Raw genomic sequence first — 17,218 nt, 5'->3', positions numbered from 1 at the left:
ATAATGGGCGTTTAGGGGAAACATACTCGAAGAGAACTCACCTCCAAGAGTAAACTATCCATTCTGGATTTCTTCATGTGAAACCACTTACACCACATTATAGAGCGGTCAAAGAAGTGTGTATTTATAAAATATTAGCAAAACCAGGTCAGTAAGCTTTTGAGAAAAACGCCCAAAGAAAGAAAGAAAATACACTCCAACAGTAAACTATGCCTTATTATTTTTTTTTTAGGGCAATGACTTATGACATATTGTAAGCTTGTTAATAAAATATTTACTCATAAACAAAATCGCCTACTTCGTTCCCGAAGAAAACAAAACTTCCATAAGGAACTTACTCCAAGAGTAAACTACCCCTTCGGGATTTTCCCAACAAAAATATTATATCGTATCACATGATTGCTGGTTAAATATTGACTTATAAATTATAAACAAAATCGTTAGAACCATCTTTGAGAAATCTCCCATCTGTGATTTTCACCTTTCAGTATGCGACCGTTATTTTTTCGAGGTAGGAAGAAAATTCGAAAAATCCTGGAGAATCTTATAGAAACCTAAAGTTTTAAAAATCCTGATATCGTGAACAGTATGTCCTCTGTATATGTAACGGTATGTTCCTAGTTTCAAACAACAACGACAACGTTTGGAAGGTGATTCTTGACACCAAGATAAGACAAGAAGTATAGATCAATCTGGGTACACAAATGCTTCGTTTCGGAGTTATAGGCTCCCGAAAACATGAAAAAATGAATTTTAAAGGTCCATAGCTCCCGGGTCAAGACTTCACTTAGGAACCAATATATGTCCTATCCAAATATCCATGTTTCAGAATTCTACGACACTTCCACAACAATTTTTTATAGAGGTAGTTGATGAGTACTTCAAATTATATGCCCGTAGCCAAACTGCCTCTCTAAAAATTGTTGCAGGCAGTTTGGCTATCTTCAGATTCTGAAACATGCACTTTTGGATAATGCACATATTAGTTCCTAAGTGAAGTCTTGATCCTACTACGGTATGTCCTATATATATATATATTATATATAGTGTTCATGAACTATACAGACAAAATGTAAGAGGTGATACCTGACATCAAAATAAGAGAAAAAGTTCATATGGACCTATGGCGAAAAGTGCATAGTTTCAGAGCTAGGGAGGTCCAAAATCGCGAAAAAGCCAAATGTCAACAGGCCCTATTTCGAATTCCAGAAACTATGGATGGAGGTCCTTATCAGCGAAAGGAAGCCACTCATACACAATCCAAAAGTGCATAGTTCGTCAATTTTCAATAGGTTTACATGGTATTAACTACACGTTGTAATTATCAGATATGCTCTCAATAGTCTTCAGATATACCCTGATTTCAAAGAGGATTAAAAGCAGGCAGAAGGTAAGCCTTGACAACAATGAACATCCAATGCTTCGGATTGAAGTCGGAAGTGTTAGGAACCCGCAGCTTCATGTCTTTTATTGTTCGGAATAATGTGTGATGCAATGTATTATATTTTGTCACGGTATATTTCACGTTTTCTTCACTTAGAAGCGTGAAAGAAAACATTACAGCATACGTTTTCCTGAGTACGAGAAACCGTGCTGCTGGCGATCCTTAATACTTCCGACATTGCGCCAAAGGTTTTTGTGTTCACTGCTATCAAGGCTTATCGTTTGCCTTCTTTGGACAAATCATAAATCAGAGTATATCTCAAAATTCGGTTGATGGCATGTCTGGGGATTTCACCCTGTATGGAATACTCTGTACACCCAGTAAAAATTAATGAAATATGCATTTTTCGATTGCATATGATTGATTCCCTTTACGCTGATAAGGACCACCATCCACAGTCTCTCGAATTCGAAATACGGCCTCTTGAAATTTGGCTTTTTCGCGATTTTGGACAGCCCTAGCTCTGAAATTACACACTTTTCCCCTCACGTCCATATGAACTTTTTGTCTTATAGTACTCGCGCCCAGTCGTGAAGCGTGGGATCTAAACCAATCAGAGAAATAATTTGTTTGAGCTCCAACACATCGGAAAACTTCGGTACAATTCGTGGAGCCGCTTCCCGAGCGCACACTTGGGGAAACGTCAAACAGCTGAAATTCACCAACTACGTTGCCAAACTTTGAAGACATAGTAAACGAGTATATAAAAAGAGCATTTAAAAATTACCAATAATAACACTGCACAACAATAACTACTGTAACAACTATTCTAAAATGGTAACAATAGAACAAATAGTAACAACGAAAACATAACGCAACAAAAAAGAATTAACAAAACGGAACTTGACGCCAATCCGACAACACTGTACTCTCGGGAGATGTTTTCAGTGTAGCGCGAGAGAAGACACTGAGAAAATTTGATGGGTGGGGGTTGACGACCGGAACACACCCTCGCGTTCTATTGGGTGGTGGAATCGGTAGATCTAGGTCAAGCTTCACGAGTAGGCGCGAATACTATAGTTTGATGTAAGGAATCACCTCTTACATTTTGTCGGTATAGTTCATTAACACCCTATATATATATACATTGGGACCAAAAGGTGAGTGAACAGTCTTCTTATTTGAAACAATCTGACCACTCACCTGTCTTTAAAGCCCTATTTTCTTATTCATAGTATTTATAGATGGAACTAAATCAAAGAAAGATAGATCTTCTTTCACCAATTGGGAAAGCCAATCACATTTTAACGTCGTCCATATGTTGGAAGTGGGTGCCTATTTTTTTAAAATGAGACTGTGAATTCGCATTGAGGAATGAAAGCACAGTTGCTAAAATTTTATTTAGTCGATAGTGTAATAAATTATTAATTAAAAACGCAAAACTACGTGCTCCCCAAGGAATAATGAAACACTTAGCAAAAACGTGTCCTAAATAATTGATGGTTCTGAAAATTCGGCTAATAATGTTATTTACATAACTGAAATGGAAAATTTTGTAATACCTCCCTGTGACATCATGACAATAGTAGAAAATATTAAAATTATGATTCGCCATTCTGAAAAAGAAAGGTCTCATTGATGTACACCCAGGGGCTCGCGGAATTCTGATTAAGAATGATTACCTTTAAAAAAAACTGCTGCATTTGACTCAATAAACCTACACAATGATAATATCTGCAAAAACTTTTATGAGAAAGTAGACAGCTTTAACATGCTCATTAGGGCGGAGCGGAAGGAAAAATTGGAAACCATCTGCATTAGAGATACATGTGGGATCAAATTAGAGAAATGTATGTTAAACTAGCACAGTTCCGGTGCTATGAAAGCATTCCAACCGCATAAACAAGCGACCGCACATATCTTTAACGCTGAATAATTTACAATGTGTTCACAAATTTTCGTCGTGTTTGCGTAACGGATAATGGCCTGTCGTTTTTTGTGTGTGGTTACGCTGGTATAATGCTAGCTGTATTTATTTTCTTTTGCCTGTATTCACTATTCAATTAATTTTTAGTGCATTATGCAAATTCCGGCAAACATGTGGTCAAAGATCAAACATTAACATTTTTTGTCAAATATTAAAACATTTTACATAAAAAAACCGTTGAAATACAAGGTTATATATATTGGCTCAGTGGCAGAGTGTTAATTCTCAGTAGATGTTAGTTTTTCGCTGGTTAGGCAATTTCCATATTCTGTCAGAACAATTTCTCAATGAATATTGTTTATTCTACCTTTCGAACTATGTGTAACAAATAAAATACAATTTTACCAAAGCAAACAATTATTATTATCGTTAGTAATATTAACCTGTTTCGAATATACATCTTTCCCTTCATCAGAGAGCAGAAAAATGTGTGTGATCCCTGGTAGAAAGCGTAACACAGATTATTAATAATAAATACTTTGGTTTTATTTAATTTTTACTTTTAAAAATCTCTATTTTTCAATTCGATTAGTTAATATATCGTTATTAATCTCGTCTTTATTGGTTCACGTGGAAGTTAATTACAAGTACTACTTGCGCCACTTTTAGGATTACGTGTGTCACTGTTAGGAGTATGTGGGTCATCGTTAAAAAAAAAGACACAAGAATAGGTATAATATGCTACCTAACAGTGTTTTTAAATAGAAAACGTGTTCCAGCAAAATAACATTTTTAAAGTTGTAATGGACCCATTTCGTCTCCATTATAGTTTGTCTGTGTCAATAGCAAAAATTTATTAGTTATTGTTAATATTGCATTTATACCTTTGTTTCTGTTATTTTGTTTTATAAGTTAATATGGAACCATAATCAATCTGCGCCACCATGGTATTGGTACTAGTGGTCGAGAAATTATAGTCCGGATACTTGTACACTCATGATAGCGTACTCGTTTAATACATTATTGTCTTTCCCATGTCAAATAATTCATTTTGAATCTTGTGGTTAAATTATCATTCTTTTCTCAGTACTTAACGAAGTCAGCATAGAAGTAACTTAAATAAATATATATCTGCATGGGACGGTTGAATATTTTTTGTCAAGATTATACTTGTAAACTTAACAATTGCTTATTCTCGTTGTAGAGAACAAATTTTAATTAGTTACAGAATAATGAATACTACTAATATGTATTAAAGAATCTTTTCTTATGACTCTCCTGTAATTACATTTTCGTGTCTGAAGTGGCATAACAGAAAAGACATACCTACAAACAATAATATGTGGGCGTCTTCGATGCCAAGTAGAGCAAGTCGAAATTGAAATTTTCCAGAGGAGAAATTTGAAATTAAACATTTTATGAAAAATTTATATTTCCGTTATATTGGCAAACAAAACCATAATTATGTAGTTTATGGTATCATAACTTGCTGTTTACCTTTTTTCAGAATGGTACCTATATGCAGAAGTAAATTATAGCATTAGTCCAGTTTTTCATTTTTGGGATCTGACATCCAAGCTGCCCAGATATATGTAAGCATATAGGGGTATATATACTTAATTCCGAAGACCTTCATATCGCCATCTGCAGATTAACTTTACGAATCCAACTTTAGCGTTGAGATTATTTGAACGTAGTATCTAAATGCATAAATAATATCCGTGTGCACCTGGCCATCCGTGTTCAACGTTATAGACTTGAGAACAGACAAAGTCTAGTTTCAGAGTCAAGTAGCTCGAGGGTTAAAGAGGTTATGTGAATAAAACAATAGACCCGGGCTCGATTCCCGGCCGGAGCTCATGTGTTTCGGATTCCATGTTAATCAGTAGGTCCTATCTCATATAGGCTCGATGCTGAAAGGAACATTAAACTCAAAATCAGATCAAATCGAATGAGTAAAACAAAATCATAGTGATAGTCCTTACTTGTCAATACACCAAAGATTAGGAAGACTCCAGAGTTAAATAATGAATTGGAAAGGACTAAAGATAGCCGAATTTTAACTTTGTAGACCATTATAAAGAAGTAGAATATTTGTACAGTGGCGCATCATTGGATCACAAAAAGTCGAAATGTTATTCAAGGTCTACAAACAATGAGTTTTGAATTCATGTACGAGTAATAACAATTTCTACAGTAGTTGGAAGGAATAGATTAAAAGCATAAACTTGCCTTTTTAAAATTTGCATTTGATACGAAATCGAATGTGATATAAGGAAAGTACAAAGTACAAATTAAAGGACAGTTAAAATCATTAAGGGACAAATACTAAAAAAGCAACAACTCTTTAACATCTTAAAACTGAGAATGAAAGCAGTCAAAGTGCCAATACATAATCACATCAACAATATATAATTTCTTGTTTTGATGGACGTAATTTTCCATATACGAATTTAAACTTGGATCTTGCACGAAGGTTTCACTTACAAAGTATTCTGTTAGAGAAAACAATATTTTCTAGGAATGTTAGAATAAAGGGTACGATGATCATTATACCCAATTTTATTATAATAGCAATATTTGTGGGTAAACTAATTCTAATAGTTAACAACCGTCGGTCCGCTACGTTCGCTAAACCACATGACGCCTACTGCCATTAACAATTGCTATTAAATTAAAATAAAATTGTAATTATATGTGTAAAATCCATAAGTATTTATTCCATGTCAAGTAGGGTATAATTTATTAACTTAACAATATCAACATAATATTTAAAATTCAGATAGTTTTTTATTTAATACAGTCCAGTTTTAAAGTATTAATTTATTATATTCTAGAATCAGATGTGATTATTTCAGTTCACGAAATATCATACATGTATCTACAACTAACTACCTCTACAGTGTATATTAAGAATAGATGCGCCAATTCAAAATAATTTCACATAGTTCACCTTTTGGATAAGATAGATCCTTAATATCTTTAAAAATAATGTGCAACTAGATGTCTCTATAGTGCAGATCAAGAATAAGTGTACCAATCCAAATAATTACACATATCTCGCCATTTGGACAAGATAGCTTCTTACTATACTCCAAAATGATATTTTATAAGCAACCTTATATTCCGCAGCGAACATATTTATTTATTAATGTAATTTTACAACCTATGAAGATTTAAGTTTACTTGGATGGTATGAGGTAATTCCCACATTGTCTAGCATTTAAACTTAGAATTCGCTTTCTCGTATTTTAAGTAGATCTCCACGTTTTTCCACAAAACTAGCTCATACATCCAAAAGCCTGTGTTCCACCAGAGATCAAATCCAAGACCACAGGTGCAAATTATTCGGATATAATTGAAAATAAAATAAATAAACTTTTGTAAAAGAATCGTATCGTATTTAGTGCTGTGCTTAAACGAATTTCTCTCTCAAATCGTGTTCCGCTACTCATTCCATTTGAGAACCACTTTTTTAAACACTAATATCTAAATTAAATTATTTTGAAGATTTTCAGAACTAGAAAATTTCAACATAGTTTTATATGTATCACGCTAATAAGTTTTATAGGATTGTAGTGTTAGTACGTATGAACGTTACTATTTATAATTACTTTGAACAAAAGCACATTTTTTAATTCTGTTTTTTTTTTGTAATATATAGCTAGGTCGATTATTTCGTGCAAGTTTGTGTCCGTTAACATCGTGACGGATAATGGTCACTTTAACGATAGATGTCCATATCCCATTTATTCATAGATGTAGGCTATGTTTCGCGTAACGCTAATGTTCAAACTTCAAAATATTTAAAATGTATGGGTTGCATAAACATCTAGTCGAAAGTATTTAGATGTTATAAAATCTTATTAATTATAAGCGCAAGCTATTTACTCACAAATGTAGCTTTCTCGTGCTCGTATTTACAGCCTTTAATAGGATTTATTGATTATTTTCTATAAAAGTGAAAGACAGAACTATAGTGGAGAGTGGTAGCGTCCTGAGAAGGTGGCAGCCTTATTCCAAAAATTTATTTTATCATGTTTTTCCTTAGAATATCACTCAAAGATAGAATATCTTTACAGCCTTTTCTTGATTTTTTGTTTAGTATAAAGTGTCACTGAAGTCTTTATGAGAGAACTCCCCCTCTTTCAAACTGTATGCGTTTCATTTAAATACAATTAATCGTTTTCAATCTAATATACTTTGGAATGGGATAAAGATTTTAAGGACACCCTTTATTATATGGACAGGAGCATACCTAAGACTGGATGATGTTGGCTAGAACAAAAACTCAATGAATATTGCAGGTGTTGTAAAAAGAGGAAGAAAATATACCTGAGAAGAAGACAAGTAAATTAATTAAAAAGAATTGGGTTTTGAAGGAGGTGACAGAATAATGCAAGGAGAGACAGGGGACGAAGGAAAACAAAATTATGCTTTAATTTAAACATTAAAATGAGAATATTAGTATCAAAAAACCTTTAGTGAGAAACGAGCCTGGAAACATTCAATTTGCAAATGATCTACAGCTACAAAGTTAGCATTAAAAAGAAGATGATGATGATGTCTATTAATACATACTAGATAAAAGTAATACCATTTTTGAATACAGTACATTACACAGATTTAGACCAAAAAGGAAACAATTTTCTTGAAATTCTAGATAATAATATTAATCGTATTGCAGTGAACTCAAAGTTTAGATAGAAATAACCAGCACTTTTAATGAGATTGCATATATTCCTAAGCGTAAAGTTTTAAAAATTCCCATCACAAAGTACTGTAGAGATATAAAAGCTAAATTAAAACACAACTTCTGAATAGAATACTTTATTGTTTTGCTCACTTCCACCGAAATAAAAATAAATGTATATTTTTCCTTGAGAAATTAAGATGCGTATAAAAGCAACGGAAGGAATGTTTAGAAGCACAATGGTAGCATATGTAATCTTGTTGTAAACTCTCTTTGAAATTGCTTATGAAATTTGATCTTGATACAGGCTGCTTACATTTTTCTGTGTATTATCAAAAGAACCATAACAAAAAAATCTAACATAGGGAAAGATATATTAAAATTTATTTTTTTAAGAAAATGAAAGAAAAAAGGAAATGGTTTCCTGATAAAAACGACGTAGCATACTATCTTTTCTGTCTTTTCATTAAAAATTGAAAAGGCAAAGATGAATACACGTGCATATAGAAACCAAGAGAGAAATGAATTTTCCAGTGGTTTGATTACATTTTCAATCTTTTTCTTTCACCAAAAAGATATATATATATATATATATATATATATATATATATATATATATATATATATATATATATATATATATATATGTATATATATGAAAATTTTCTAGAGTTTCTGTTTGCATTCAAAAACTTTCTCCTTTTCTTTACATTTTCCTTTCATAACGACTATCATCATCATCGCGTGTTTCTACCCTTGTTGCTATTACTTCATTCATCCTTTTTCCCCTTTTCGGTGCACATTAACAGATCTGCTGAAAGCAAACAGCACTGACCAAATATCTTGACAACTGTATAGTAAAATATAGACTGTACACAACTTACTAAGTTCTCTCCTGCAGACATAGATACCACGAGTAAACAATTATGAACTTGCAATAACACTGAAAGTTCAACAAGCCTTCACATGAAGAAGTGCTCGAAAACTTGATGACATAGAAGAGGAAGAGAGTGAAGTTCCTCTTCTATTCCAAAAGGGTTTCTTCTCCACTGATCTTTTATTTAATAGAACTCGCTTCAATTCACCAAGTCCTCCCCTTGACCTAGCGAGCCATATTTTATGTTCTTTCTAACCACTTTTCCACGAAAGACTTGTTTCATTATAGATACAAAATACATCTTCGTGAAAATTAATTTGCTGCAATATCTTACACATTAAAGTTGTGCATAATTATAAAGAGTAATTGCATAACACATCTGACTGCTGGCTTCAAACTTCCATTAGAAAAACCTAACTTCTCCTACTTGTTACAGACTGATATGTTAAAATAAACTTGTTTGCTTAACTATGCTAAAATTAAGGCTTGTTTTTCTTCTTTCTTTCAAAAATATGAGGAATCTAGTAATTACTTAGTTTCTGCTGTATCTATCATGTATATCACGTACAAATTTAACCCAACCAAAATTCTTTTCATGTAGCAAGAAATAAACAGTTAACAATTTAGAATTTGTATTGCTATTTATTCTGAAGTAACTCAAATTTCAATATTTATTAGTGTGTGTCTGCCTGATTAGGTAAACCCATGTTAGTACTAATGTAAACGGGTGCGTTCTAGAAGTGAATATTACTTGAAGAAATCTGAAAATGTGAAAAATGTAAAGTGACTATGGTAGGTGTTTGTGTACTCTATCTACGTCGGCCCCTTTTTCAAATATATATATATATATATATATATATATATATATATATATATATATATATATATATATATATATATATATATATATATATATAGATAGATAGATAGATAGATAGATAATTACATGGATCTAAATGTTTTCTGTTTGTGGAAACTTTTTGTCCACTTATATCACGGAGCTAGATGAGTCTTTAAAGAAGGTTAGTTAAACAGAGTTAGAGGGACTAGTTTTATTCTTCTGTAATTCAAGAAGTTATCTACAAAACTTGAAATTAAGAAGTTGTCGTGAAAGGGTATGCATTGAAAATTATAATTGCTAAGACTAAATAAAAATAATTTTGTAATTATTACTTCATTACCCGGATATTCACTTGTCCATGCCAATTAATTTCTTCGACAAAAAGTACTCTCATTTATTATAAAGCTATGAAGTTAAACCGTTTCATGGATATGATTCTAGAGAAAATAATTTAATTTCAGAATTTAATTCCTTGACTTCTAAACCTTTTTTATTTCAGTTAGCTGGGGTCGGCTTTCCGGATCGCTGTCATCCACATGTTTCTATCTTGTCAAAGAGGAAGTGCTAAAGTCAGTGTAAAGGTTAAATGGCTAGGGCTAGTAAATACGTAGGGAAATAGACCCTATCCGCTATGATATAACACTGCATCATATCGTTCTTAACACAATCTCCCCAATTCTGCTTTGGTCGGCCTCGGCCTCGTTTTCCATTCAGTTCTCCACTCGGTAAGCTACGTATTCCAAAAGTCTTCTTACATGCCCAAACCATCTGAGTTTACTTTCTTTCAGTTTTCTACTAGTCTCACCTTTACTGTTCTCGGAACACTTCATTCTTAAGTTTGTCCTTCCTCGTCACTCTACACATCCACCGCAATACCTTCATTTACGCAACATGCACCTTCTGTTTCTCTCTCTACTTCGTCGTCCAACATTCCGCTTCGTATAATAAAGCAGGTTTCACTATTTTTGTAAACTTTTCCTTTAAGGCACATTGATACCCTACGGTTACACAATACTCCTGTCACTTCTCTCCATTTTGTCCAACCGCTGCTAATTCTGTTGTTTATATCTTCCTCAATTCCTGTATTTGCCTGTAGTATTACTTGAATTTCCTCGTCATTACCATCTCTGCTTTGTCCAGTCGTATTCTTGTATTCTCGATTACATTTTCCCTGTGATCATGATAATTGCAATATACTGGTGTGCAAAAGTTAAGGCGAGATAAATAAAGTAACATAAAATATTGCATAGTGGGTGGAATTGAATGTAAGCCCTACAGCATCTTATCAGAAGTCTCACACACGTACACAGGGAGCAAGACGTTGTATAGCGTGACGTCAGCGGGGCCATAGCGCCGAATGGGTATGTTTCCCCAACACAGAGCAATTTAATGAAACGGACGAGATAGTGTGTCTGCCAGTCAGAGAGCTATTGTATTGTGATGATGTTACTTAAAGCAACATGACTCAAAAACAACCTTTGGGTTACAAGAAAAGAATCTTCGGGAAACTGGTAGAAGGACAAAGTTACGAGGCAATGCAAGTGTAATGAGTGTTGTCAAGGAGTTTGGTATTGCCAGCAGTATTGCTTCACGTGCATGAGAAGCATTTCGATTCACAAGCAATGCTGTGCGAAGGAAAGATGGTGCTCGACCACGATCAACTACAGCAGGAGACGACCGCTACAATTTGAAACAGGCACGAAAGGACTGACGTCAAACAGTCGATGTAATTGCGAATTGCGAACATATCGAAGAGAATTGAAAGTAATCCAATTTCACGCTTCACAGTGGTAAGTCGACTGCAAAGGGATGGTCTCTTTCCTGATGGTCATTTCGTTGACACCTGCACATCGGAGGTACCGTTTCCTGTGATACCAAGAACATCAGTCCTAGAACGTGGAGGAGTAGGATCTCGTTCTCTTCTCAGATGAGAGCAGATTCAGTCAGAGTGATTTTGGTAATCTGGTTAGAGATGTGAACACGCAATGAATCCAGAAACATTGTCGAACATAACCATTAAGTGATTCAGTGTTCTTGTCCGTTGTCAATTCAGCAAGCTATTTCCTTGGGCCCTCACCATACCAACAATACAGCATTGATGGGAAAAAGATTCTAGGTAATCTAAGTTTCTCACTGAACAATATGCATTGTCTACGTGCCATTTAGGGTGCCATTACGTTCTGTTCAAACAGCTTCCTGAACTGGACATGTTGTTTTGTCATTTAACATACGGCATTTCACCAGTGTGGAGCAGAAACGGCTGCTGAAATTGAGAACATTCCATTTTAGATTGAAAACTAGCTACTTTCAACAACTTTCGTCTCTTGCCATTTCTCTGTATTTTTACTACTAATGGTGTTGGCCTATGGTTCCGGATTTTTTATATGCCTGATATATATATATATATATATATATATATATATATATTAAAAAATCATATGAGTTCATCTTTACTTAACCTGTAAGTTACATTTGTTATTTTGGTTTTAAAAAGGATAGTATATTGTCATTGCATTGCAAGAAAATAGTACCTGTGTCAATATCGTAAGTAGTTTTTGTCAGCTGAAAGGGATGATTCTACCTTGAATAAGAATAGATATGCTTCCTTCGTACCCACGAAAGCATCAAGAATTGACATTGAAATTTTATATTGATTGATAGATACAGTATATTTTATACAGAGATATAACCACGATATTACAGATACCAAATAGATTAAGAAATTAGGTAAAGCTTGAAATATTAAATTATGTAATTTAATATTCACCGAACAATAGATTGTATAAATTTTAAAAAAAATCAGATAAAACAAAAGAAAATATTTTGGTTAAACTCACCTGCAGTTGATTGTGGTTGATACCATAAAATGTAAAATCTTCATCGTAGACAGGGTTTCTTGTTTTCCGGAGAACACGAGTTTTCACTTTGTGTTGTTTGTCCGGTAGAAGCTGAAGTTTTACGTAAGGATCGCTGCTTCCTATGTTAGGATCTTTGGCAGGGAGATCCTTACATTTTACTACTGTAACCACCAGAGCATTCTTATCGAATTTGTACCTATAGAAGAAAGAAAAATTCATAATATAAGTCTTGAAAACTATTGTATCAACTTGCACTGTTAAAGAAATTTGGCGTCCATAATGAAATATTTTTAAGAAATTACTTTTATATGTGAACACTAACTTAAATGTTTACATATCTTAGGTTACGTCATACAAAACCAGACTACATATTTTAATGAAAATTACAAAGTTGATGTATTATAGTCAAATGGAAATTAAAATAACTCCATGAAACACATTGTAAATGGCAGTCTTTATTAAGAGAAGATGATTTGAAATGTTTCGTAATATTGATTGATTTCAAATAATTTGATGATTCAAATAACGGGTCCTCAGTTGAAGTTCTGATTCACTACGGAAACGGATGAATGAAGGATCAGTAAAACATTTATTATTCATCAATGGGTTCCCAGTAGTTTATCTGACAATCGATTACAGGAGATTATAATCAGATGTAAAATCTAAAGCATCTATTATCACAATCTAGTAAATTACTTAATATTTCGAGAAGAACTTAAAAGCTTTAACTCATCAGAACAGAGAGAAAGTAAGTCAGACATAGATGAGATAAAGCAATTTATTCTCTATACACAGTTGTGGCGTGTGTATGCCTTACATGCGTGTCTTATAATCATACTTGATCACATATAATAAAAGTAAAGTTAATCCTTTGTCATTGTGACTTCTTTATTGGTGATCATACAAAGCATACTTAATCAAACTTCTGGAAACTCATTGATGTATCCAGTAACACATTAGCTTGAATAAAGTCAATAAATTTTTAACTTGAAATTGTTTCAAATCTAACATGAAAATGTGTTGAAGCTAAGTCACATTTAATGTTTTGATCTAATCCGGTGTCAGGTCAATTCAACTTTTTTTTTTTTTTTTAGCAAGATTGTGTAAATCAGGTTTAGGATATAAATAACGTGAAAGGACCATCCAGTAAATTTAGAACCTTAGAAAGGCAAAACAAAAGGAATTATAAGTACTGGACTAATGGGCTCTACTTATCTTAACATCCCTGGAGGCTGCTCTGAAGCGAAGGGGATTCCTCAACACAACCATAGTCTACCACACGAGGCTGCCATAAGCCGAGGAGGTTTCCTAGGTCTTTAACCTAGTATCGCTACAAGACATCCCGGTGACTGCCATGAGCGAGGAGGTTCCCGTATGGAACGTCATTCCCTTCAACTAGGGATGGTATCGAGACGAGACGAGACTTTGTACAGTCTCGGTCAAGTCTCAGTTGATAAATAGCGGTCTCGGTCTCATCTCGAGTAAAAAATCACCGTCTCGCTCTCGGTCTCGTCCCGGTCAACAGATGCTTGTCTCGATCTCGGTGTCGGTCTCGAGGACCCCAACCAAGTCTCGGTCTCGTCTGTCTCGTTTCGAAAGTCTCTAAATAAATAGTGTGAAATTAAAATTGTGAAAGTATTACTATCCTACAGTCTGTCGTCTCTGCTTCTTATTTTTTGCCTTTTTATTTTTTGACTTAGAATTATGGTATGGTTTACCTCTTCATAGCTAATTTGCTAGCCCTAAAGCTTTCCATGCATGTGTTCCAGGTTCAATAATCAGTGGGCATATCATACCTGGGATAAAACCCACAGTTCACTTTCAGCAATAGACTTTGTCTCACATAACTTCAGTACTGCCTACACAATTAAACTCTATTAAATTAACTCTGGTACTTTACAGTAGTATATTTCCTTCCTTTGAATCAGAATTGTTCAATGACTCCTAACGGATAATGCAACACATAGCAGCACGAATGTATTTAATTGTACCGAAATTGAAATTTTACAATTTATGATTTATTATCCAATACATTCTGCTTTGACAATCATTTTAAAAACACAATATAACGTTCATTATCTTAACAAATAGGCTAAATTATTGCTACAATATATTTTGTATCAAATTGATCAAATGTTTTATTAACGTTTCACATCTCCGTGTTTAATTGACACCTTTTAGCACGAACTTCCTGAACCTTGTGGTGGGAGCTACGACACTCATCTTGTTATGTGTGGTCTCGGGTTGGATCATCAAACAAGTTAGATCCAAAGTCCGATGTTTCGCATAGTTCGCGTCTCATTTTAAGTATATTCTGTTTCTTATACTAGTTCATAAGGTCGTAATGCATTACATAAGCATATATCCAATGCCATAACATAGATTAAGTGTATTCCCAAGATCTCAGCGGTGCATGCGATCTTTATTCGAGAAAACTAATTGTGCATTCACTACGTTGAAATTTTATATTGATTGAAAATTACTTGCGAAACATGAACATACATATCACATAAGTATATAGGTAATTCGAGCTATATGTATCTACTTTCTCTCTCTCTCTCTTCAAAACAAGTGATTCTTAACTTTCTAGTTTTCTTTTGTATTAATTTTCGTACTTTTGCTGCAACATGAAGGATTGAATAGTCAGTTTTTTTTCGCTGTACGACTTTCGTTAAATTTTGGATCCATTTTAACCCTACCTTACCTAGTAAAAGTTATATACAGGGTGGTGTAAATAACGTATAGTGTGTGTACATCCCTGCATTGGTCAATTATAACATTCTAGTTTATGGGTTTATTTGCTTCGGTTCTCCCGAGCTTAAGATATAAGTAAAATCACATTAAGAACAAACAATAAAGAAATTAAGTCTACCTCATCGATAACAATAAGAAATGATATAAAATGAAATGAGCTGATCAGTACGGTATTGTATACCTATTTTTAGTCCACCCTATATATATATGAACTTTAGAGGTAGACTATGCAAAGTCACTTTTTAGTCGAAATTGAGTTAAGAATACTTTTTTAATAGCCTATGTTCTTTATAGTGGAGTTATAATGCAAGTCTAAAAGTATCCTACTACTTTGTTTGGAAAATAATACTATAGGTCCTCAAGTAACACTTCCGAAGTGTAACACTCCGATATTGATAAAATTTGGCAGGTAGATACTACACATGAAATAAACGAATATGTGATTTTTATTTTCTGCGAAAAAACGGTTTTAGAGGGCAAAAGCCCCACCCAATATTTAACGCCCGAAAGCCAAAAACAAGTGAACCTAAGTCAACGAAACTGTACACACATATTGTAGACATAAAATGAGGGAATACGTGTTTCGTATTTTCCTGAAAAAAAAAAAAAAACCAACAACAACAACAAAAAAAGAACGGTTGTTTGGGGCACGGACTCTCCAAAACTGTGATAACGAAAAATCAAAAGTGCTGGTAACAGTATGTCAGATGTTTATAAAGGACATGAAGAATTTCAACAAAACTTTCTGTATGAACAATACGCAAAAATAAACAAATATTTTTTTATTTTCTGCGGAAAAACGGTTTTAGGGGGCTAAAGCCGAATCAAAAATTTTGTAAGTTGAGGCCCCGAAAGGCCAGAGGAACCGAAGTGAATGAAATTGTGCACAGATTTTGTAGATTAAAATGAGTGAATACGGGTTTCGTATTTTCCTGAAAATAGAAAACCGTTTGGGTGGGACACAGACCCCTCCAAAACTTTGATCGTAAAATATCAAAAATGCTAATAAGAGTATGTCGGAAGTGCTTAAAGGACATAAAGATTTGTAACGACACATTTTGTAGGGACAATACACAAAAAATAAACGAATACGTTTTTCTTATTTTCTACGGAAAAATGGTTTTAGGGGGCAAAAGCCCCCACCAAAAATTTTGAAATTTGAGGGCAAAAAGGCAAGAAGTGCACCGAATTGAATAACATTATGCACAGATAATTTAGACGTAAAATGAGTTAATTGGGTTTCGTATTTTCCTGAAAAAAGAAAAAAAAAGCGGTTGAGTGAGGCACAGACCCTCTAAACCGTTGATTACGAAATATCAAAAGTGCAAAAATAGCATACGTCAGAAGTTCCTAAAGAATATGGAGAATTGCAACAAAACTTCGTATAGGGACAATTTGCAAAACAATAAATGAAACGTGTTTTAATTTGTGCGGAAAAACAGTATTGGGGCTTAGGCCCCATCCGAAAAAAAGTAAATATTACCGTAATAGCGCAGAAAGGAGTGAACCGAAGCAAATGAAATTGTGTGTAGATATTATATAGACTCTTTTTTAAAATAAGGACTTTCGTGTTTCTCAAGTGTCTCTATCCGTTTTGCTTCAAATTTGGCACATCAACAGCAAGCAGGAAATAATAAACACGTGTTTTTGTTTATGCGGAAAAACATTGTATGGGTTAAAGGTGCTTCCTGAAATACTATAAAATACGCTACACTGTTTGTGCTTGTTGTTGACCTGCCAAATTTGAAGAAATCGGATGGAGACACTTATGAAACGCGAAAGGCCTTATTTTACATATCCAATATATACAGACAATTTCATTCGCTTCGGTCCACTCGTTCCGCCACTCAACGCCTCGGTCCAATCAACAGTTTCTTTCTTTTT

The 17,218-nt window shown here is 33.8% G+C and overlaps 1 protein-coding gene across 1 annotated transcript in view; it reads right to left on the bottom strand.

The window, feature by feature from the left end:
- Positions 1-17,218, bottom strand: part of Syt4 (Synaptotagmin 4) — a 518,564-nt gene that overhangs the window by 147,347 nt on the left and 353,999 nt on the right. Inside the window, exon 3 of the mRNA XM_081733986.1 lies at positions 12,560-12,776. Coding sequence (XP_081590112.1) covers positions 12,560-12,776 — 217 coding nt within the window. The remainder of the gene's footprint in view (positions 1-12,559; positions 12,777-17,218) is intronic.

This window comes from Thermobia domestica, chromosome 12, assembly GCF_964235325.1.
Source record: "Thermobia domestica chromosome 12, izTheDome1.hap1.1, whole genome shotgun sequence".
Lineage (NCBI taxonomy): Eukaryota > Metazoa > Arthropoda > Insecta > Zygentoma > Lepismatidae > Thermobia > Thermobia domestica.
The sequence above is the reverse complement of the archived record's forward strand: the minus strand, read 5'-3'. Positions and strand labels throughout refer to the sequence as shown.